Source organism: Centroberyx affinis, unplaced genomic scaffold (assembly GCF_046629955.1).
Source record: "Centroberyx affinis isolate AG114_WGS23_722 - 3 ecotype Tasmania unplaced genomic scaffold, CSIRO-AGI_Caff_v1 ptg002187l_1, whole genome shotgun sequence".
NCBI lineage: Eukaryota > Metazoa > Chordata > Actinopteri > Beryciformes > Berycidae > Centroberyx > Centroberyx affinis.
The window spans coordinates 845-26,058 of NW_027280495.1; the positions used below are offsets into that span (position 1 = coordinate 845).

General features: G+C 42.1%; 1 protein-coding gene across 1 annotated transcript; it reads right to left on the bottom strand.

The window, feature by feature from the left end:
- Nucleotides 1-1,188: 1,188 nt before the first annotated feature.
- On the bottom strand, nucleotides 1,189-23,624 carry LOC139655096 (sodium/potassium/calcium exchanger 3-like). The gene is made up of 17 exons (XM_071532394.1): nucleotides 23,522-23,624; nucleotides 18,925-19,035; nucleotides 10,089-10,165; nucleotides 9,818-9,892; nucleotides 9,565-9,649; nucleotides 8,592-8,695; nucleotides 8,411-8,485; nucleotides 8,275-8,300; nucleotides 6,259-6,312; nucleotides 5,993-6,132; nucleotides 5,328-5,494; nucleotides 4,953-5,214; nucleotides 4,349-4,515; nucleotides 2,692-2,806; nucleotides 2,457-2,569; nucleotides 2,181-2,246; nucleotides 1,189-1,299 (listed from the first exon to the last, which is right to left on the bottom strand). Exons 1-17 carry the CDS (start codon nucleotides 23,622-23,624, stop codon nucleotides 1,189-1,191), a joined length of 1,851 nt encoding a protein of 616 aa, XP_071388495.1.
- Between the last annotated feature and the right edge of the window lie 1,590 nt (nucleotides 23,625-25,214).

Below are 25,214 nucleotides of genomic sequence, written 5' to 3' on the forward strand. Positions count from 1 at the left end.
CTATAGGGGTTCAGCAGTGGAGGAGATATGTCATTACGCCTTCTTTCTACTGGAAAAGGCCTTTGTTCGCAGTGATGCTGATAAAGGTCATCTAGCTAGCTATCCTGTAATTAATTTGGTGTGTCCCGCTAGACATCTTGTGGCTTGAACAAGGATTTAGAAAGCATTTAAATTCCTCTCGTCCAACCCTAGCTAGATAACTCCCCCTACTTGTGAACTTCACTCTTTTATCTCATAAACGCTGCAGCAGAATTCAGAACTTGGGAATTAAAAAAAAAAAAAAAAAACCTAGCTGACTCAGAGGAAAAGATAAAAATAAAGCTGCAGCAACAGGAAGCTATAACGCTAAAAAAAGATGAGGCCCTGCTTGCATATTAAGACGTGTCATGAAGACTAGGAGTTCTGCTCACTGCACTGGATGTTGACATTTAATTTCATGTGCAAAATCTAATATTGTAAGTATTGTGTTTTAAGACAATTACAATTAAAACCCTCTGAGCTTCTAAAATCACTGTAAAGTTCAGCCTCTTATGGCTTACTGCTTTTATAAAACGGCGGTAACACACCATTTATAAAAACAAAAAAAGAAGAAACCTGCTTAATAAATCCTATAGATGTAATCAATAACAACATGTTATTCTTCCACCAAGCAATATAGTTCATGTACTGTGTGAGTGGTGACTTTTAGTTGCCGTTAAAATAAATGAACTGTTACACAGTCACAGGAGTGCGTTGATCTGGTATTTTACCAGATATGGTATTTTATTTTGCTATATGTCACTTTCTGTTTGAGATCTTTTTTTTGAGTGTCTCTCAATAAACATGTCAACCAAATTTGCTGCTTCCATCTGCCATGTCATGATTATTTTGGATAAGCCACTCTCTCTATTTCTCTATCTATCACCCACTGAAAGGCTCATGTCTGACCGCCTTTAAACACTGCACTGTACGAATAGAAACACTTTGCTATTGATAAAAGACTCTGTGTGTCGTTGCATGTGAACAACGTCACCCTAGCGTATCCTACAGTGGTGCACATCAACTCTCACATGGTACAGTACACAACATCGCTGTCACTCTTTTGTTTTTTTTTGGCTTGAGGAAAGAGGACGTGTGGCAGACAGGTAGGTTACTCAGCTTGGCGTCTAACAGGAAGAACCTACAGGGTTGACCTTTGACCTTAAGGCCTCACATCTGCCCAAAGAGGATGGAGCAGAGCAGGAAGATGGCATAGAGGAACATCAGACCCAGGCCCAGCCGGCGATCCAGCCTCCAGTGGTTCAGATGGACACTCATCACCTGCAGCCAGCGAGGCGGGACGGAGAGAGGAAAGGAGGAGAGAGGAAAGAGAGCAGTGAGAAATATTACTACAGGGTGTCTGCAGGTTTCAAAATGACACATTTTATGAGGTTTTAAGACCTTTTAAAAGCTACCTGGAACTGAATTTAAGACCAATCTAAAGACCAAAATTAAGAAACAAAAGTCTGTCAAAACAAGCTTATTTCTGATTAATCACAGCTAATGAAGGTTCTAAAATAAATGGGCAGTGTAAGAAAAAGGACACCAGAAAATGAATTGTAAAGGGAGATAGGATACATACTGTACTATTGACCCTGTTCTGTATTAATCTAAGAGTGGACATGCAGCACAGAGACACCTTTTATTACATGGTGAAAAACATTACACCTCTAATAACTGGATTTAAAAACATTTTAATACTTTTAAAGGCCTCAAATTTAGATGTTTTATACTAAGCGCTTTTAAGGACCTACAGATAACCTGTACAATGCTAACAGTAATCAACCAAAATAACAAATAGGTTTTATATTTCCAAAATGTAATATCACACAGTCAAAACATTCCAGAAACTGATGAAACTGCTTCAGTTTCTGCTATACAATACACTATTTTTGTATTTTGACCAATAGCCCTTTCACACTGGACCGGTTACCCTTGAAACACGTGACAGACCCACGTGTTTCCAGTTAGTAATAAATCCAACAGCTGAAAACATGGCGACAGCATAAAACAGCCCACCACATCTTGAATTGAATCCAAATCCACCTAAGCTGGTTGACAAAACCGGAGCCAGGAGCGAAATGTGGAACTATTTCGCCTGCCGACAAAGATGAACACCCAGCAGACATGTGAGCAAAATTTGGTCAATTTTATTCTCTCACCGTCAGGAAGACAGAAGCCAGCAGCAGGACGACAGAATACACCAGTCCTTTGTTATTTATGAAGACCTGTGGAAAAGAGCAGTGGTGTCACAGCTGTACAACCATCTGATATAGCTCAGAAACTGAAATCCCTGCTTCTATACTTCTTCCACTGTCTTTCTTTCTCTCTCTCACACACACACACACACACACACACACACACACGCCTCCATAAACCAAGACGGTCAAAGAGAGAAGGGGAACAGGACAGTAGGGGGACAAAGTGTGTGTGCCTACTGATGATCCATGGTCCACCACGAGGGTACGCAAAGCCCAGGGGAAACCCAGACCCAGCAGGATGTCAAAGATATTACTGCCTATGGAGTTAGACACCGCCATGTCCCCCATGCCTGGAAAGAGACAGAGAAACACTAAACTATAAAAGTGCCTTTGTGAGTGTTTACACCGCAGAGAGAGAATGGGTAAACGGTTTTGAGTCGGAGGCTCAGAATAAAGAGTTTCCACTTGTTACCTTGTCGAGCCACGATGAGACTCGCCATGCAGTCTGGCACGCTGGTACCGGCTGCCAGGAATGTGATGCCCATGATGTAGTCTGGGATGCCTAGTGTGTAGCTGATGATGGTGACCTGACAGAGACATTAACACAGTAAGATCAAGTCACTCAGCAAGCTTGCAAACAAGCACTCCATCAAATCAGAATTATAAGAAAGAAAATGTTGCAATACAAAACTCACTTTGAGCATATTGTTGCTAGATACTGCAGAAACAGTTAAGCTGCAAATTTGACTGTACAAAGTATTTCAGAGTGGAGCATTTGTGCTTGCACTGTAAATATTTGTTTTGTGTTTAGTTTCACATTTTATCTTAATATTTTCACAGTTAAAACAGTATGATCACTGAACTGCCGATATCTCCTTTAAATAAAGACCAGAATCCATTGTCCAAAAAATACAGGTACAAATGGAAACATTTTTAAGAGGAATTTGTTTATTTGCTCTAGCTCTCTGCGGTCTGGACTGCACACCTCACACTGCATTTCAAATTTCAAAGTTCAAATGCCATGTAGACATTGTAACACACCATTGGTTTCACCTGGTGAAATTACTAATGGATAAAACAATTCTTGCAGTTTTACATGTAAAGTGTGCAGATAGTGTGGATGGACAATACCAAATAAACCTACTAAAGATGTTACTGGACTAAACAAAAAGGCTGCTACTCTGCTACAGATACATCTGAATCAGTTATATTGTTTTCAATAATTATTCAGTGACATATCCCTGATCGCAAAGTTCACCCATTTACAAAATACACCAAAATACAAAAAGGAACAAAGATCAGTCTTGGCTCAGGCTCTGTTAAACCTTCAACCTAACTTGGCTGGTTGGTTTCTGAGACTTAAAGAAAAGATATATGTTACACTTCATATACTAACTTATATGATCTGGGAATCTAAAAACTACAAATGGAATTACCCATTAGGTTCTTTGTACCAGCACATACTGTATGAATACAGACTGGGCTCTTTTGAGACAAGGTTTCAAACTTACGCAATCTGTCCAGAGGTGAGTACTTTGTAATGGAACTCCCTCATTCAGGTCTACGCTCCCTCCCGCTCACTACGCTCTGCCATGGAGCGGCGCCTGGTGCTGCCACCTCAGCAAGGCCCTAAGTCTCTAGCCAGACTCTTCTCTTCTGTGGTTCCCCGGTGGTGGAACGAGTTGCCAAACTCCATTCGATCCGCAGAATCCCTCTCTATCCTTAAGAAAAGGCTGAAGACCCAGCTCTTTAGAGAATACCTCCTTTCATAAAAAAAAAATAAAAAAAAAAAATAAAAATTGATGCACTCTATGCATTACCTCATAGCACTGCCTTGTAGCACTCCCTCGTAGCACCTATGTCCTGTTGGACCAGAACTTAGCTTGTTGCACTGTCTCGTAGCACCTTTGTCCTGTTGGACCAGAACTTAGCTCTATAGCACTTACTCTCGTTGTTCTCTCCTATCTAGAAACTTGCTTGTGTTGTATGCAAATCTCATGTGTAAGTCGCTTTGGATAAAAGCGTCTGCCAAATGTGAAATTGTAAATTGTAAATTGTAATGGAGCACCAACCAGCCGAAGCGAGCATTTGTAGTGATCATGTGATTCTTACAAGTCCTGCCTCCTTACCATCCACACCATGAGGTAGGAGAACATGGCGATCCACAGGGTGGAGGCCAAAAAGGTGACCATGAACCAGCGGTGCCAGCGTGGCAGAACACAGTTAGGCACAGTGCAGTAGAGCAGGAGGCCCAGGGGCCAAGAGATCACCCACTTCACCCGCGCACAGCAGCCACCTGCGGCACAGAGGAGCACAGCGTCAGTCACAGTGAGGTATTCAATCTATCTTTGACTGAGGAAATAAACTAAGTCTGTTTACTCTGATGGACAAACAGCAGTACATGGAGACATTTAAAGAGGCATTAAGTGATCTATGACAACAATATTGCACAGCTTACAGTGGCCTGTAATTTACATGAATAATAAAGTCACATTTTCACAATAGCGATGAGTAAGATAGCTAATTATAGCAGAGGTCCAACAGAAATGTCTAATGGGGAATCGTTTCAAAACACAGTATGAGCCAAAAAGTGAGTTTTGGAAGCCAGAAATCTCAGTGCTTGGTAAGTAATTGTTGAATCTTTGGTACTGATCAACAACCCTATCAAAATCATACTTAACGCACCTTTAAGGCTGTAATAATTAAGCCAGGCCGAGTGCGGGACATCCTCACCTGGTATGCGCACAGGACTGAAAGGCCCGTCTTCATCATCCTCCTCTTCCTCTAGCTGGCAAACCTCGACCCCCGGCTTCTCTCCCGCCTCTCCATCCCCGATCCCAGCTCTCCCGTCGGGAGCCTGCCTCTCCACGCCGCCCCCGTTCTCTAGACCGCAAGAGCCCGTCCTCTTCAGACTGTTGTTGGTCGACCCCACTCTGGACCCAGGGCCGGCCTCGCCGTCCAGCTGGCTCTTCGGACTCCTGATCAACCTCTGTCTCTGTGAGAGGAGAGAGAGAGAGGATAGATAGACTGTAGAGAGCGGACAGCTGTCTTTTTGGTGTACTGTCCCAACTGGATCATGTTATAATGTCTGATGTCTGTGTCAAGTACCTCACTGATGACCATGCGTCCTGCCATGGAGAGCCTGGTGCGGGGGGAGAAGTGGGGGGTGATCATGATGCGCAGGCCCGCCTCAGAGAAGGACAGCTGGTGGGGGTTGAGGATGAGAAGCTCATCCACCATCATGACCGGCTGAGGATCCTGACCATGAGCTTGGCCTGCACAGTGTAAGGGTGTTGGGTAAAAACCTTAAAAACCTCAACAGGATCTGAGAAAAATAGCATTGTTTTTAGCTTGACCACCATGCACTTCAGAGTTTATCCAGTTTTAAAGGGTTTCAAAAGCCCAATGGTTGCAGTATTTTCTCAAACCACAGAGGAACATGTAATCCTTCAATTCAAGTTAAAATATGAAAATCACCTAAATTAGAGCTACAAGGTTTCCACATGACAACAGCAATATGTAACAGATAATATATTGGACTTTGTTAGTTGCTGCTCCCAACATGATGACGGTATGAAGCATCAACGATCAGCTGGGCAACACTTTTCTGCTCCATTGGCACCAATGTAGCTTGACAGACCATTTTGTAGCTTTTGTAGCCGGTAAGGTGAACATACCATTAGTCTCAACTTAAAAAGCCACATAGCTACAGCCTCATGAGTGAGGCCACTGACAGCATCAGAGACAGACACAGTAAGGATTTCAGACTAGACCTTTACTAAGAAGCACCATGGAGGTGTTGCAAGCAGCGGCCTCGTCTCCCATCTTCTCATCTCTCTCGTCGGACCCGAAGCAGCACGGTCTGCCGCTCCTGAACTGATGCATCACAAACCCCAGGAGCTGGGAGTTGAACCTGCAACCAAACAGCACTACTGTTTCCTTACATCTGCATGTGCAATACACAGGGCTTGACCTTCGTCAGAATTTGGACAACTGTGGAGGTACAGTATGGTGAGGGTTTGGTATTCAGCAAACTCACTTCATGATTAGAATATAGACTCCATACATGGACATGAGGAGCAGGGATTCCCACCTGCAAACACAAACAGTAAATTTGGATTAGACTCAACTCTGACTAAAGTTCGATCTCAGTGTTGAGCCACAAATTTAATCAATACCTACACCAAAGTTACAGCTGGAAATGTCAGTCAACCTCTTCCACAGTAATTGATGAGTCGACTGCTAGTCCTGCCTGTTATGCCTTTGATTATTAGATCAATATAAGTGCAGACATGCTGATCATGTTAAATATCATTCATTTTGGGATCATTAATGATCTCATATAGCACAACACCTCTTGTATTCATTGTTGCCCAGTCTGAGAATACAATGCATGAATTCATAATTAATATTCACAGCATCTCCCCCCTTCTATAATCCAGCTATTAAGAGATGATCAAAACACGGGAATTGTAACCAAGTTGAAGGCAAGTTGAAACATATTCCTCTCCTCTACTGTACTTACTCTAAAAATCCTCTCTTTTTTTTATTTTCCTAGCACTCTCACCTCATCACCATTCCTTGATTTTTGGTGGTGGAATTCAAGCTTATTCTACTGTTGCCTAAAATGTAATGTAATGTAAAATGCAATCATTTCAAGATCCTTATATCCTAAACCAGAATCACTGTTTATGAACTCTCTATGAACCATCTTATTCTTTCTAAAAATGTGCAACGGTTATAGTGTGCACATTCAATCCAAACAAAATACAAATACAACACAAAGGGCACTGACTGAACAAATCACAGAACTGGAGCAACAAACACAACAACTCTCCAATCCTAAAACTGAACTCCAGAAGTACCTGTGTAAACAGCCAATAGATGACTACACACACTGCTGCATGTATGTGGGCGCAGACCTCTCAGATATTCAGAGCATGCAATCAATTGGCAAACTAAACCGAATCACGAATCTGCTAAATTGTATTCGGCAAAACAGTCAGGAGATGAAATACGACAGGACTGCCTTGGCTCAGCAGACGGGGATTCAATTAACAGAACCTCCCAAAACACTGACGCTGTTACCTCCTACATTAACTTCCATGAATAAATCTACAATTCAATGAAAACCATTGACAAATACAATAATGGAAAGCCACGGTTTATAAAAGAAAAAAAAAAGAAGAAAGCATACAGGAGAGGCAGCAAAGAAAGCTCTCGCAGAATCAAGAGCACTGAATGAACCAATTAAGAATGCAAAAGCAAAATGAGAGACGTCCATCAAACAACAGTTTGCTGCCAATGACTCATCATCAGTGTGAAGTGGCTTCCAGACAATCAGCAAAGACAACAAGAGCTCCCTGCCAGCTGCTGATGACATGCACCTCCAGACAAACACAGCCATTCTGATTGCAGATGGATGTAAATGGATTGATTGTAGATTTTAAATGGAAAGGACCTCTGCTGACTCCCGAGGCAGAGGTCTTGACAGCAATCAATGCGTAAGAGGAAAGAAAAAAGCCTAACTTTAACTTAACATACAGACACCTAGGATGGCTGCTGCAGAAATTTGATGACATGATAAAATGCTCTATAAATAGTGAATGCGATTCAGACAATGGGAAATATTGTATTTTAGCACGCATTTCACCAGTGTTAATTTTCGTGACATTTTCAACCAGCCAGCCATTGCAGCCAGCTTCAGTGTACAAGCCAATAACAATTTGAGTGAATATCAATATGAATGTCAGTGCCTATTCTATCAATTTTAATAATGTTATCCAACCCCTCTTTAAATCAAATTCCACACACAATTTTCCACAGTCTGTCAAACAAGCTGAGCCCCAAAGATAAGTCTAATCTGATTTATCCAGGTAGTTAATCTGATTTATGCAGTTAGTATCTGAGAAACTAACAACTAGTGTAAATTATGGACCTTAAATCTTCCTCACATGTTCAGCAGCAACCAGGGAAACCCGCTATTTCTATGACAACATTTATTTAAGGCTTTAGGTCATGGAATATGCACATAATTCATTGTATCTGCACTCACCAGACGACTCTGGCATCGTAGATAACCTAGAAAGAGAGACCAAACAGCTTCTTTAAAACGCAGCACAGTTACTGTCAAGTGGTACGGGGCAGCAACACCGTTCTGATTGATTATATTGATGCAATGCACATCTCACCATGATGAGAGTCAGTACAGAGAGTATGTAGTAGGTGGAGTCTCTGAACAGGGACCACCAAGTCAGAGCCACAGTCTGCAGAGGAGAGGACAGTTATAGTTTAGTGACTACCGGCATCTGTGAATATCAAGCTAATTGAGTGCGTTCTCAGTAACAAGTGCATGTAAGACGAGTTTTCTACCTGGCCTGCAAAGATCCCACTCAGGCCGATGATGACCAGGATGTTGAAGACAGCGGAGCCCACAATTGTGCCGACTCCAACGTCTCCTTTAGTGATGAAGACACCTGTGAGTCGGGGGGGGGGGGGGGGGGGGGGGGGGGGTTATCAAATGTGTTATTCTTTGTTCAGAAGGAATATAAACCTGTAACTGCAGTATCTGTTTTTGTTTAGGTTCAGATTAAATAAATCCCTGCAGTCTGGCATTTCCTATCCATTTCTGTGGACTGGTCTGATGCTCCCTGGTGCTCTCATATCCACACACACACACACACACACACACCAGCACATGCCGTCTAACTCTGGCCATATATCCAAAAAAATGTATATAATAAACATTTGTTCTTTCTTGTTTTTGTCTCATTCTGTTTTATTTGTTTTATCTCTATTTGTGTTCTCTGTGAAGCACTTTGTGACAAACCTGTTAAAAGTACTCAAGAAATTTGACTTGACTTGTTATTAAATGGACTCTCAAAATTAGTGACTGAGCTTTTAAACCAAGGCCTGACAGTGTATGTCAGCAAAATATTAGTTTTAGATGTAATTTGAGCCTGGGAAGGGTTTGTTTACATTGGTGATGACTGTAAAACACTGATGAAAACCAAGAGTGTATTTTCAGCTACATTTGGCTGCAGACGTTACAAAAAGCTTATTTTTTCCATGTGCAAGTCAAAATGGTCACAAATCTCTCTGAATCTCTGAGAAAATACCTAAAAATAATATGTACACAAAAACTCTGGATTGGGGCTTTAAGTTAGAGTCTGCTGACATCTCCTGGAAGAGTTTGCCACTGCATGGCTGAGAAGAAGACCGGGAATTATTTTCCTAGTTCAATGTTGAGAACCAATGAAAACACAGTTTGAAACGACAGATCTGCCAAGATTGACACAATTGCTACTCTGACATGAAAGAGGTCTAGATTCACTGAGCTACTAACTGATGAGAGAGGTGAAAAGCTCTGGAGCGGAGCTTCCAGCAGCCATGAACGTTGCCCCTGCCACATCTTCACTGAGCTGCAGGTTCTGAGAGATGGAGAAAAAATACATAAAAGAAATAGAGTCACCATAACTTGTTGAAATGCCTAAAGTTCATGAGATCCTAAACACTAGAAGTCTGATGGATTTAAGCAAATAATGAGAGGTTTATATTATATAATGATATCTAAAGATGGTTGGTGCTGTTTCTCTCACCTCAGATATTTTCTCAAGGGAAGGGACAAAATAGTCGTCACAGACGATGGCCAGAGCGTAGAACATGTAGATCGCCTGGAAAGTGGAGAGACAGATACACACCCCCGTCTTCTTTATATTGTAAAATAAATGTTATGCTGGTCTGAGTTTGATTAAACAGTGACATCCAGTGTCGTATTCTATAATGATCAGACCGATGAGTCAAGAGTAAATGAAAAAAAAACTGAGTAATAATCCTGCAGGTTTTCTGTGATGAGTGTGAAAGACTCACACAGAGCACATGGAGGAACACGGCCCCCTTCTTCCTCTGCTCCATGGTAAAGATGTCCTCTGGAAACTCATGGATGGCTGGGGAGAGAGAGAGAGATTTACAGACACACTGTACAGACAGCGGGAGTGTGTGTGTGTGTGTGTGTGTGTGTGTGCATGTGTGTGTATGTAGGGGAGGGGGGCTGCAAATGGATGTCAAAGGCAACAATCAAAAAAGCCCTTTGACACTTTCACTCTGGGTCCTGTGTTTCTACTAAATAATTTTGCTATGGGTGTCGCTGATCAACTAATCCCTTCCTGTATGATGCCCATGTCTATTTACAGTGTACAGTAAATAGAAACTGAACTCCAATATGACTCCAATAAGGTAAGTAAACGTAACTGTAGTCCCCTGAGGCAAAATAGCTCTATCTTAGCACATCTGGTGGACATTTGCTCAATTAAAAATACAAATATCATAACATATCATGAAGTAACTATTCTAATTCCTTTTCCAATCTGAAAATAGGTATATTGTACAGGCTGCAAACAAAAAACCCACCTCAATGCAGTTTGACATCAATTTACTGAAAACAAAACATGCAAAAACAAACTGAAGGGTACAAATGGTTTCTGAGATGACGATCTAATTATAACTCAAAAGTTTCATGACCAACAAGTGATTTCGTTGGACAAAAGCACAAGCATTGCGGATAGGTAAATTGTTATTTCCCCCCACTTTTCTCTAAAATTTGGAGTTAAGATGGAAGACAATTTCACAATTGACTTAATGCCTTCTGAAAGTGTCACTTGCTTATGACAGTTTTACCAGATTCAATGTACTTTGTCATCTTCTGGTTTAATCATTGCCAAGCACAAAGCCTTTATAACTAAAGCACCATATATAAGTGACCAGACCTCATACAGACTCTATGATTCTACTTCTTTACAGCCAAACATTTCAAAACAAATACAAAGACCTAAAGGACATAAAGGAATTCCATGGCATTATTATAAAGGGGATTATATGTGAGACCACGTGTGTCCAATTCTAGCACATTTCAGACACCGTTTCAACAGGCGTGGCTCAGTCTGATGACAGTTACCTACAAACAGCCTCAACTGCTCCTTGCAATAAGTCATCTAGACATTTGTCGAGACCATAGAGACCATGCACTGAGGAGAGAGGCAGGAAGTGAGGTGGAAGTGGATGTGGCAGCTGCTTCCTGTCCTTCCTCGGGTGTAAAAAAAAATAAATAAAAAACTGTTAATGAGAGTTTATCTTCCCTCTGCTCTCCTGGCATGGCAAAAGAAAGCCTAGAGAGTGCAGTGCAGCTCCAATTTACAACTCCACGCAAGGCAGAATGAATTTAAACTACCAGGGAGGGTACGGCTATTAATAGCTCTTCTGCTGTGTGACACAACGCCGGGTCGACAAGCGCACAATAAGCACACTGCACCCGTCACGATGCACACTGCACCAGCGCCGCATAGGAACTGAACAAACAGCCTGCGTGGATTACGAGAACGCCCCTTGTGATCTGGGATATTAGATTGTGATCCTTGACACCGCGGCGTCAAACCCAGAGGAAAGCAGGAGGCCATATGGTCCCAAGGAGGGGGACAGTAAGGGGCTGGACTTGGCCATGATCTACGAGAATATGTAAATGTTTGTGCACTGATGTTTACACATTTGTGTGTGTGTGCCAGAGCGCATAACTGTCCGCCTATCTGTCTGCTGGCGTAATATTCCATAAAGTTCTGTGTCTTCCCCTTATCAAGGCCCAGAGTCCCAGTGAGTTTCTGAGGGTCGGCAGGGGGTTTCTGTCCGTCTTTATTGTTCTATTGTCTGCTCTCCTATGGGACTGAGCTGAGAAAAAAAAGCCTATTTTCTTGTCGTGCCAGCTGTTACTGCAGGGCAGGACCCGTCCACTACATCACCAAAGCTTAGCATGTAAACTTTCTGCCATCTTATCGCAGGGACGAGGGAGTCAGAATCTGAATCTGTACTGTACGCCTCTTCTTAAACAGCCTGTCAAACAGATCAGCTGCGGGACATCTGCGTTCTCTCCGCTGGTTTTATTCCTTCCACCTTGTCCTGCGCTCTCTCACATCCCGACTAAAAGCTCTGTGAGCCGTCGCCGGGTCTCGTCGGCGATTCTGCCCCAAAACAAAAGTCCCAGGTTAAGCTGTCTATGGAAATGCAGAGCTGCAACGTGGAGCTCAGATGGACGCTTTGAGGAGTTGCTCTGGTGAAGTCAGTTGCCATGGCGACCCTCTCCCTGGGGGCAGCATTTTTTTTTTTTTTTTGATGGGTGGCAGTAGGAAGCCAAAGGCAAGGCGATTGCGTGAACAGCGAGAAAGGGGGAGGTGAATATGTGTTTCCCATGGTTTGGGTTTATAAAAAATGAAAAAAGAGAAGTGACAGCAGCTCTGGACCGCGATGTCTAAAAATATTTATTTTTCCTTACAAACCCTCAGGAGAGGTCTGAGAGAGCAAGGGAGAGGGAAGAGAGAGAGAGAGAGTACAGAGAGTGAGAGAGAAACGCAGAGACAGGGGCAGAGAGAGAGAGAGAAAGAGAGAGAGAGAGTTTACTGAAGGGTGCTGGACAGGAATTTGCTTGGCCTTGACTCTTACCAAGCTCATGCCATGGTTTCACAACACAAGACCACAAACTGGAAAGCCGGGGTTTAACATGATCACACATCTGCAATTGGCTTCTCAAATCAGGCACTTGAGCCAGCTGTGCCATCAGCTCGATGAGGTCAGTGGTCTTCTAATCAGAGGTCCAGCAGTGAGTATTCACGACTGCCTACAGGCTCCGCCCCCTGTGGGTTTAGGGAAGTATGGGGCTGCAGCAGTGTTGCTTCTCTGGCATTACAAGCTCCTCTATGTCCACTCCCAACACTAAATCTTTTTGTGCTCGGTCTCTTTTTACTGCCTTTTGCATCACAAGCTGCTCCCAAACATCAACATTTGGTCACAGCTGAGACAGCTGTCACAGTCTGTTTCATTTTTACACATTTAGATTCTTAAAGGGATAATCCGCAAGATTCTTGTCTTTCTTGATTTCAGTGACACCTTTGGTGATAAGCAGTCATTTGCTTTGGTGTTTTGAATGTAGGTACTGGCCCAACATATTCGATACAGCCGAGTATTGCAATATTTTTTTCCATGATACTGTATCGATTTTCCAGCCCCTCGTATCGATACATTAAATTTCCCTCAAATCCCTTTGAATTAAATAGTTTTGACTCAGTTTGTCCGCTGAGTTATCAATATAATGTGATGTACATATTAGACTACCCAGGTGATACACAGCAAGTTGTATTTTCAGCTCTATTTTTAAATTTTCAGTAAATTATGTAGAGTATTGCAATGTATTGCAATATGTATCGTATCGCAATGTATCGTGATACAATCGGATCCTGACCCATGTATCGTGATACGTATCGTATCGTGAGGTCATAGCCAATACCCAGCCTTACTTTATATTAAGGAAGCACTTGCTCATTGTGCAGCTCACTGTTGTCACGCTGAAACATCCTTTGTTACCAAACTGTAAATCAAAATGTAAAAATATTTTTTCTTGTCATGTCTAAGGTGAAAATTGTGTCATTATGGAGTCCAGGTGGACAAAGTAGAGTGTTAGGAAGAGCGTGGACATGGTGCACACTGTAAACAGACAGTAAGCATCCATGTCCAAACCAAACAGAGGGATGAAAGGATATGCACACCCTGGCAGCCATGTTGGAGGTCCGCACCTCTTGGTAACAAAGGCTGGGAACAGCTGAATGCATTACTGTCGAGCCTCGGATGTCTCAACAGTATCAAACAGACATGTTGAATTTCTGTGCCGTTCTTGACTGGGAACTGATCATTTCCCCACTGATACATCTGATTGTTTTTGTGTTTAGATAATGTCAGCTTGTTCTTTAGATAGCTAACCACAGCATCTGGTCAATTACCATCACTGTCTTGTTGGTGACGCATCTGTTTTGCACAGTAACTACTGTTAGATAGCTTGTACCTAGTATTGGCTAGTAGTAACATAGACTCACTGTGTTGTGAACACCCAGGCCACTCACAATGTTGGCAAGTACATGCTTTACTTACAGTACATGGAAAGTAAAAAAAGAATGTACTTTTAGTCTGTCTGTAATTTCTAATATAGGTGGCAATTTCAAATTTCCTCCCTTTTGATGAAAACATATCACCAGGCACCCTCAATATCTATCCCTGGTACAATTTAACAAGGTATTGGGGCTCTGGGGAAGCCTTCACAGACTGAGAGTCAGCTGTCAGATTACATGTCAAGTGACGAACTGAATTACAGTGAAGTGTCATAATTCAGTGGATCTAGAGAAGATGGGGAAGGACTTCTTCACAGGCTAAATGAAAGCACGAAGCAAATGTCAAGTTTAGTGTGTCATTTTCACAAAAATCAATGTGTTTTGTGTTTTTCGAGGTGTTGAAGGTTCATTTTCTGAAGGCAGTGATAAATCCTAAAAATGGCTACCAAATAGAAAAGTTACACTGAAAAACAACAGTGATTTGATGTATTAAGTCATATCAAAGCAAGAAATATGTAGATAGACATTTTAAATGAGACCTCTACACTGTACATGAAGCAGCAGGGTGTAAACAGGAAGGCTTTTTACCACATTGCATCTGTTTTCAGCCTTGACACACTTGGTATCCATTACATAAAGTTTTATTAGCTTCCAGCTTCGAGTAACAGCCGTCCTCTATGACATTTCTGACATGCATTGGCAATTATAAAACACTAGACTCAGATATCTGGAAGCAAATGCATAATCACACAGTTCAAACCGCAGCAAGGCATTAACATGATGCCAATTTATTTTGATGCAACTTGGATCACATAATTCAACATAATTATGAAACATAATCATTTTAGTCTTGGGGTAAATGGAGACTGCTGGTCTATTTTCATTTGTGTTTTGTTTTATTTCACTTTATGTCCACTGTGTGTTGTACAGTCTCTAAACTAAATGTCAATGACGGATACTCATTAGATTAACAAACAGATGTGGAAAAATCCTTTGTAATATTCCAGTCCAGTTCACCAAAACCTTTACGACAGATTCACATAGTAATAATATGTGCAATACCAAGTCAATTCTTCAGAAGGCATTAGAAGTGAAATCCCCGCTAAAAGAAACCAGTGATGATGTGAGGAGCTGATCTCTCCATCTGAGTCGACCTGCTGCAGGAGACTTCACAGAGTAACTGAATGACAGGCGCTGGGAGGCAGAGAGTAACGTCATCGATCCCAAAGCCTGCAGGGCGTCTCGGAGTCAAGCTAAGGTATTGATCGGAACACGGAGTAAAGTAGCATCATGCACCAACAAAAACAGCATCGTTACATCGCGCGCGCACACACCACTGCAACAACCCTGCATTTTTCATGAGGAATCAAAAAATAAATATTTCATCCAGGTGTGTAATGTAAATTCAATTATGCATTTGTTCTTTGATTCACTTTCCTTTGAGGCAGTTTCAATACATCACGGATGAAACGGTGGCAGGGCTTAAAACCGCACCGAGCACCTTGGTAGGCAGCAGCCCTGTCAACAGAAACACTACACATCACATTATGCAGTGAAAAAAACACCGGGGGGTATAGCTTTATCTCCCAGCCTGATCATACAACACCATCCATCATAATCTGCACATCAGCACGGTGGGTGAGGAAATGACTCTGCTGACATAAAGCAATCAAGAGGAAACAGCAAATATCCTCTCCTTAATAAAGATCAACACTGCTAGGAGGAGGGTTTTTTTTATGATAAACCTCACACCCAACGCTCCGTCCTGCAAACGCACAGAGCCTTAACCTCTGTCCTGCAAATGTCGAGTCGTAATTGTGAACGGGAGAGCGTGCCTTCCAGGGAAAATGAAGGGGAGTGAGCGAGAGCCAACAATATTCGGCTTCAATTTTTCCAAAACTTCAAACAGGCGACTGCTCCCATGAATAATGGCTGCATTAACTGCTATTTGCTTTGTGTGGCATCCATAATATTAATCCCCTGATAAAAGTCCGGGGCCGTTTGAGAAGAAATTGTGTTAGATTATCTGCCAGCTTCTCTTTCTCAATGCTCTCCCAATAAAACATGAAAATGTGGCTATGGAAAAATATTATTCTCAGCTGACTGTCGTTTGCCAAAATAAACAACATAACATGCCTCAACAACACACAGCATGAGCAATTTACTTCATTTACATCATTTGGATTCATTTGCTCCCCCCCTCTACCCATAGTCTATTTTTAGCTCTTTGCTTTGCACTTTTAATGCTTGAAAGACAGAATTGTCTGGGTTTCAAAATTTAGCATTCAGTTGCTTAGCAACAATGGTCTCAAAGGCTTGTCAGCTGAAGGCAGATCACGCCGTCTCCATCTTGTTAAGCAGCGCAGGGATGAAAAGGGAGGGAGAGAGCCTGGGGCTGGACGTTGCTGTGCAATCCCCAAGATAATATTCCTCGAGGTCCAAGCCAGGCTTTTTAATCACACTACACATTATGTAATCGTTGCCAGACAGCCTGCTGTAGAGTAAGAAAGAGTCGCGACCATGAAGACAAAAAAAGAGCAACCTGAGCCTCACTATCTTATAGTACCTGTCCACAGATCAACCAGCCTTTTGTTCCCTGGCTTGTCTCTAGTGTGTAACCAAACCAAAGTATCTACCCACAGTATGCTTGTGTCTTTGTCAAAGATAATGAGGGAGATCTGTTTGCAACCGCTGACTCAATAAAGGTTAAGTGTGTTATCAGGTAGCACAACACAAATGACTGTACAGTACATTTGTACCTCTGGTAGAGAGATACACTGAGCATCCCGTTATATTGTCTCCAATCTGTGGTAAAAAAAAAAAAAAAGAAAAAGGCAAAAAAAAGCACCACCAGAGTGATGCTGCAGACGAGGATGTGTGGTAAAGCTCTGGGGTGTGTGGCGCCACTCATGTGTAAATTTAAACCAAGCTTGGCCATACTGTATTGTTTGTGGCAGCTAAGTCCATGTTTAAACATCTCCCAAATACAAGCTGTTGTACCGTTCAAATGATTTGCAATGTAACCAAGCTGTTACAGTAAACCAGGCTGTGTAATATCTTGCCAGGTGGCCTCAAGACTATCAGCAGCTGGAATGGTTTTAAATTTAAGCTCAAAAATGGCTTAGAGATAGTAGCTGGCTGCCCTGCTCCATTCTCAACCTTCCCCAAAGGACCAAGTGTTTGCCTGACCCTTTTCTTTTAATTCATGTCAAATAAATTTAATCAATCAACCCTGAGTAACAATTCAGGTCCTGGTTGACTATGAGTGTATGCTGCTTAAATCACAGACTGTACCTCTAAAGTGTCTTGCTGTTCAATAATTTTAAAGCACACCTAGTAACATTGGTATAGATATACAGCCATGTTGTGCCAGTTTTGGGTGTGCATATGGAAATCTTGATTTTTTTTTGTGCAAATACTGATGACTTAACATGAACTCATCCAATTGTCACAAAAATAAGATACATTTGAAAAGTGGTAATGCATTTTAAGATTTTGTGCTTTATGTTGAGTTTGGCTTTTTAGAACAGCTGCTTACTTTGCTGCAAGATGCAGATGTCACCGCAAACAAGACGGACAAGCAAGGGTGTTTCACTCAAGAAAAAATATCTCTCCTCTGACTTTCAGAAACTGAAGTAATTCAGAAACACAATGTGCGTGTGTGCATGTGTGTGTGTGTGTGTATCTTTATTTTTTTATGCTGCAGGCCCTAAGTTGGCAGAGTGGACTTTAAAGTGGTGCTATTTAATTGTGTAATATACTTTGCATGGCATATTATTAACACAAATTGATTTCCATAAATTTAGTAGGGAAGAAGACTGCACTTACGCTCAAGCAAGAGGTGCAAAGAACTGTGCAATTTAAAATCAGGTGCAAATGATCTGAAGTTACAGAACTGCATTGTGTTGGCACAGAAGAGTAAGATTTTTCCTCAGGCAACGTTATTATTTTAGCTATTCTTTGCTATTTCCCCACACAATAATCAAGAGATTTCATTGCCAATGTGTAATTTGAATAGTAAAATAGTCAACTATGATGAATGTAGCTCATGGGAGCCAGCCAGCGTAAATGAGCATGGGAACCAGAAAACAGACCTCTACCTTTGATTGTTGATTGGCTGCTTGTCTCAGTAACAAATTCATATCAAAATTAGTTAGGATGTACCCTAACTATTCAGAGTGTAACCAAATTTCCTAGGCCTCTGCTAAAGACGCTGTAACTTGGAAAATGTATTATGTGCCTGAGTTTCTTCCTGGCTACCTCCCCTCTGCTTACAGTTGGTCTACCTCCTTGAGTCTCTCACTGCACAGACTGCAGATTCCTGACAACTACCACTGCTTAGTCCACATGACCTTTCAATTCACCTGCAGGGGAGAGGCAGACTTCCCTCGTACACACCGCCTTCCCTGACTACCCGCCTACACCAAACACACACACACATACATGTAAACACACACCAAATATAATGATATCTATAAAAGCACTCACACTCTCCTGAAATTCAGGTTTGGAATGAGGCCAATGTGTCTTGAAAATTTCAAATGCTCAAATGGAAACCACGGCTACGTCATTGGCCATATTTATAAAGCGAGACCATTTCGTCACTCGGACCGTTTCGGACCACTCTGCAGCGCAGTGCGTTTCTGGTCTTGCTGGGTGCATGTGTGATCCCAAAACGGACAGTGCGTAAGGAAGTGCAGCAGAGAGAGAGGAGAAGGTCCTCCTGGTCTGTCAGGAGAGATAGCGGGCGTGAGTGAAGGGTGGAAGGCAGAGGTCTGACTCACCTGCTCTGGGGTGATCCAGGCTCTGGTTGTCTGTCCGCTCCTGCAGCAGCCTGCGTGTCGAACGCAGCGGCCCGCCATTCACGCCTGGCTGCAACCCGGAGGACTCTGTCTCTGTTACAAAACAACACCGGCGTCATTTGAATTTTCTTGTCTATTTAGTGCACAACCAGACAGACGCACTCAAAAGGGAATACCAGCCAGTTTACAAATTTGTGTTTTGCTCATATGACCTATGACAGTCTAACTCTCTCATGAATCGTGAAACCAGACAACTAAACCTCTGTTCCTTGCTGTAATACAGCCTGGGGCTGTCGGCAATGAATACAAGACCGACTTTGGGAGTTCACAGAACCTTTGAGTGAACTTTAATAACCGAATCATCTTTTTATTATATCAGTGCTATCGGTTTTAAATCAGTAAATGTCCCCTCCTGGTATTGTCCCAGACATCTTTTCCATCTAGTAATGCTCTGCACAGTTATACATCAGTATGACCTTGCCTATGTGAGAGCTCCAGACTCTTCTCTCCTCTCTCGTTTCTGGCTATGGGAGACAGCAGTGTACGTATACAAACCAGGCTGCAATCAGCTGCCCCAAATCATCGGTACAGAAATATTTATGGTGTACATTTCAGTTCTGTATTTCTTTCCTTGATAGCCAATCTCTGTGTGTGTTTAGGCTTTGTAGTGCTTTATAAGGGCAGCAACAGGGGAACTCCTCACATATAGATCTGTCTCACCATCTCTCCTATGGGGAAACATTACAGATATCCTCCACTGCCACCCACAGAGATCTATCCACCCAGAACCTGGAAGGTAGTAGGGCGGCTATTATACTCCTTATCACCCACTGTCCTTTTATTTCAGAGGCAGCTTGGACTCGGTGTCTAATGCATTTCATGATCGCCAGGCACTGTAGTGTCCCTTTGTACCTTACAGTTCAATGAGCCCATTTCATGAGAGCGGCGGTCTTGGCCGAGAGGAGACATGGAGGCTTTCATGTCGAGGCATCAAGAGGAGCTTGAGTCGTATGAAATTCAAATGGGTCTCTGCCACAGATGGCTCTGCACCACGATCACACTCATAAGTGGGAGACAGCTCCAACCCCTCAGCCATTGTCTCGTATCGTAAGAAAAAGAGAAAAAAATCCTCTGAAAGCTTATTCTATTTCTTTTCCCAGCACTTTGCTCTTACATGACTGTTGGATACAGCAATACTGTCTGCGCTCCGGCCCTGACCTTTGCACTCCTTACTGGCGGTTGCTGTAAAATATTTAATGTAATGTTGCAAAATGTAACTGTAAAAGAGGAAAGAGGGAGAAGAAACAGAAGTTGCAAAAGGACAAGTGGAAAAGTAGGTGGAGAGGGATGAAGAGTAGAGGAAGGGTGATGAAACATGAAATGTGGTGTTTGTATGGAAATACCTTAATCCTGCTGCTACACTCCTTAGCATAAACAGACTGGTTGAATGCAGAACAGTAAGTGTAAATAGTATTCATCTGTCTCCACGTCAACACGGCTGTTGGGAATCTTTAAACTCAAGTACTGTATCGCGTATTGCCAAATGCTGACGCTTTGACATTTATTGATTTATACATTTAATATACAAAGGCTGTGAGAAAGTACTGCAAGTCGTAGGACAACGAAACAGTCTAATTATCATGAGCTCATCTTGCCACGACTTTTGCCTCCCTCGTGCTTAACACAGACCAAATGATATAACCGTTGCAAATCATTAAACAGTACCTATTTGTAATATGATTAGCTATGCAACTGAATCGCAACTGATAATTACTGGGCTACAAAGAGAGAAATCACTATTTGAAACATCATGTAATATTCAAAGTTATGCAATCTGTTCCCTTGAGGAAAAACAAACCTTCTTTAACCTAAACAAGGCGTTTGATACTGTCAGTCACACATCTACTAGACAGACTGGCTTCCACAGGTCTTACCAATGCCAAAAACTGGTTTAGGGAATATCACAGTGCTAGATTGCAGTCAGAAGTAGCAAATGTCTTCAATTGTGAATTCCTCAATAGTCCAATATTCCTCAATAACTAAACCCACTTCTTTATATAATGCTTTATATAAATAATATTTGTATTTCAGTCCAACACTCTGAATCGCATTTCTATGAAGATGACAGGTCAGTCCTGCAGGACGGCTGTCAGACTGCCAGACTGAACATTTAGTAACTGTGATGCTCAAAGACGTTTTAAACACAGATGAAGAGCTGAGGATCTGGTCACCATCTGATTTGCACCTTAAATGGGATCCAGATGGCAAGCTACCATCATATAAATATCTGAGCATTATGAATAATGAGTTAGAGTTAAGAATCCACATTGAGGGGCTATCTACAAAACTGAAACTCAAGTTAGGATTCTTTTCTGAGAGTGAAACCAGAAAACGAATTGTTTCTCTTGGTAAGACGTGAATCTGTTAGTCTTGTCAATATTCGCTTGAGTTTTGGATTGCGGTTAGTAGCCTACTGTGGATAGTTTTGGTGACTTTTTGCTACCTTTTCTACATGAAGAGTGGTTGGTCATCTCTTGCTCTTGCTCATCTGCACGGCTCTCCTTGACACCTTGCCTTTTTAGGAATGGCAATACAAGTGCTGTTATTCAAGATGCTCCATGTGAGATTTTCCCATTAATGAGAGTAGCATGCCTGTCGCCATTACACACAGCAGACCAAACGCTCTGCCCTGTGCTTTCATTTGGTCCAAGTTGAGCGGCCTTGGTCTCAGTTCAAAAAACCTCTTCTGCTAGATGGCACGCTCGTAATTTAAAGGTGAAATATAAATATTAATGACACGGCTCATGGCCTGCAATATCAAGGTGAGAGCTAAAATGTAAATCAAACACTAAAACAAAATCTAAATTCACTCATTCATAGCTTTATATATAAGCTTGTATTGCACACAGGACTACAAAGGAAAACGTTCTGGCTGCTTGAGCTGCTGATAGGGGTCGCTGGCAGAGTATTACCTCATCAGCAAAGGTGGTGAGAGGATAATCCACTGAAGGATGGGGGTGATGCCTTAGGTATGCTGCTGCCAGACGACGACGCATTAAACCATCCAACTCATACTTCAGCTATGTACTCATTTGTTTGTCATATTTAATTTTAACTTTCATTCATCTAGGCACATCAAAAACAAATTCATGGCTACAGTGACAGCCTGGGAAAAGGCAGAACATGCCTATTTAGAGGTGAAATAAATGCTTCCCAATAATATATCCTCTAATTCATCATAATCATTCTGTAATGTGTAATGAATGTGATGCCTGCTGAATCTGTAGTCATAAGATGACCAATAGTTGGTATAATAAATGCCACATTTGTGTCTGCTTCAAATAATCGACAAAATGTCACCTTGCTCCAGTGAGAAGAGAGTGAATCACGGCATCGGATAAAAGCTGGGAGGTGGTTAAAAGGTGGGATAAGGTTCAACTTTAAGGTCTAACATCATACAGCACAGTTTGTTATTATAAAGAAAATGTTTTGCATTCAAAAAGTGATCAGTTCATAAAATGATACACTTCTGACTCTTGGAGAAATAATCATAAGAAGCATAAATAAAGATATACTACTAAATAGATACTTTGTATAGCGATTGATGCACAAGAGATGGCGATAGCACTGAGATTATATCCAACCTGTACACCTACTTTATAATTTTGATACTTAAGATAAATTTATAATCGAATGTGTTCCTAAGGCCAACTTACAGACTACCTGAATAGGATTTTAATGGAGAATGTAGGACCAGCCAGCTGTACTTTCATAGATCAGGCCTTTTCTACACCTGACATTTCTTAAAACAACATAGAGGAATTATGTTGGCTGCTTCTTCCAGAACTGGTTACACACACACACACACACACACACACACAAATGGGAAATCACTAAAATATTCCTATAAATGTCCTACAGGGACTTCTAGTGTGTCTGTGATCCTCAACTGTGAGTTTATAGAGACCTTATTGTGTTTTATGTTATTTTATGGTAGCATTATATGGACTTACAGTTTTGCTGTGATATACGTAGTACCCTTCTACATTTTGCTATAGGATTACAGTTCTCTTTTCATAAAGGCACACACACACACACACACACACACACACACACACACACGAGAAATCACTGTAATATTCCTATAATTTTCCAACAGAGACTTACAGTGCGTCTGTGATACTTTTAATCTCTTACGGTATCATATCATATTCCTATAATATTCCTATAACGGCTTATAGTTTTGCTGTGATATTGTATCGTTCTAAAAATTACTGTAGGATTAGTGCAGTTCTTTTCCTTAAGGGTATGCTCACGCTCACGCTCTCTCTCTCTCTCTCTCACACACACACGAGAAAACACTAAAATATTCCTATAAATTTCCTAAAAAGACTTACAGTGTGTTTGTGACACTCAGTAGTGAGTTGATAATCACCTTGCTTGTTCATAGAGACTTTTGCTGTGATATTTCCCTCTAAAAATTACCCTATTATAGGATTACTATAGTTATTTTTCTTGCGCGCACGCACACACACACATACGCACACACACACATCATATGTCTATATTAAGGTCTCACCTGGTGCCTGGATGACCTGTGTGAGCCAAATGACGGCGACCAGCCCGACTCCACAGCAGCAGAACCGCTGGAAGGGCCGCCGGCGCCTGGGTTGAGCTTTCATTCCTAAGTCGGTCTCATATCCGTGAAAAACATCTGTTGCTTGCTTTCTGACACTTGTTTCCCACTTTCTCTGCAAACAGCGCTGATGATATTTCTCCCCCCCCCCCAACACACACACACACCACCAGCAGCGACTTGACTGCCAAGTTGCTGAACAGTGTCACTCCAATCCTCCCGCAAAAGACAAGCCTTCCTAAATTCAGAAGAACAGGCGCTGTGTTATTTTATTCTGCCAAAGCGCGCGGTGGCATCCATGGCTCGAGGTCGCGCGTGCCGGAGAAATGAGTCAAAAAGCTCTCCGAGTTCATTTCTACTGGCTGAAAGGTCGACAGCGGATCCCACAGTGAGGTGCAGCTGCTACAGGAGGCGACATGCTCTGAGTGCCTGTGCCTGCCTTCACTCTCTCTGCTCACATTGTACGGCTCGACGTGCTGTTTCTCTCAGGCGTGGCCACCAGGCGGCGACAGGCTCAGAGAGAGAGAGAGAGAGAGAGAGAGAGAGAGATATCTGTGGCTCTTCCAACTTTTTTTTAAGCTTGGGGACCCAAAGTGAGTAGAGAGAGAGAGAGAGAGAGAGCGAGCGAGAGAGAGAGATCTGTGGCTCTTCCAACTTTTTTTTAAGCTTGGGGACCCCCAAGTAGAAGTGAGTAGATTTATTCGCTTCCTGGCCGGGGCCCAGGCGTGAAGACAGAGAGATAGAGATAGGAGAGATAGGAAACCCCCTCCCTCCTCTGCAACCACATGCGTGCCCCCACTGGCCCTAGGGTCATACTGCCCAAAAAAAATGTCCAAGTTATTTAGTATTGGGTCTTTAAAATAAAAAAAAAACACAAGTGCAAAGAATCTGCCAAATGGGTGAGATAATTTGACTTGTTTCCAACACAATTCAACATTGTTATTTTCTTGAATCAAGTGACATTATGTTGATACTAGTGGAGTGATCCACCCTATTTCAAGATAATCTTGCTTGTTTCAGAAAATTGTGAAACTATCTCTCAACCCATTGGTAGATTTTTTTCCCCACTTGTTTTGAGGAAAACAAAATTCGAAGACTCAGTATTAGACTAAATGGACAGGATGTTAAGATGGATATTTTTTGCAGCTCATATTCCACCAGGGTTTTCCCTCTTGTGCTTCCCCTACTCTGTCTCACTCTCTCATTTCCCACTCTCAAAAAAAATACACAAATACTAAAAGTGAGTGCACTGCCCACTCTCCGATTTGGAAAAAAAATTAGACTACTCTTGTCATATGGAGACCTTCCAGAAACAGGGTGAAGATTAAGAAACACTGCTGCACTGGAGTCTACTAATAATCCACTGCTGTTTGTCCGCTGTTTCCCAGATGGTGGAAGAAGTGCACAAACCCTTTGAGTAAAAGACGAAACGACAGTGATCGTAGTAGCAATGAAAGTGAAAAAGGGAAAGTAGTAGTAGTAGTAGTGCAATTTCAGCAGGCCTGCAATGCCCTATAGTGTTTCAACAGCCAGCAAAGATTACATATTCATGATATTAAACTCCAAAGGTTAAGCTGAAAGGCTTGGCGCTTCAGTTCCACAGTCACTCTGATTAGTTTCTCAGTGACTTGCATGG

Coding starts and splice junctions, on each gene's coding strand:
- LOC139655096 (XM_071532394.1), bottom strand. CDS start 23,624: ATGAAAGCTCAACCCAGGCGCCGGCGGCCCTTCCAGCGGTTCTGCTGC. Junction 8,486..8,591: donor GTGGGATCTTTGCAGGCCAG/GTAGAAAACTCG, acceptor TCTCCTCTGCAG/ACTGTGGCTCTGACTTGGTG. Junction 5,495..5,992: donor CATGGTGCTTCTTAGTAAAG/GTCTAGTCTGAA, acceptor TACACTGTGCAG/GCCAAGCTCATGGTCAGGAT.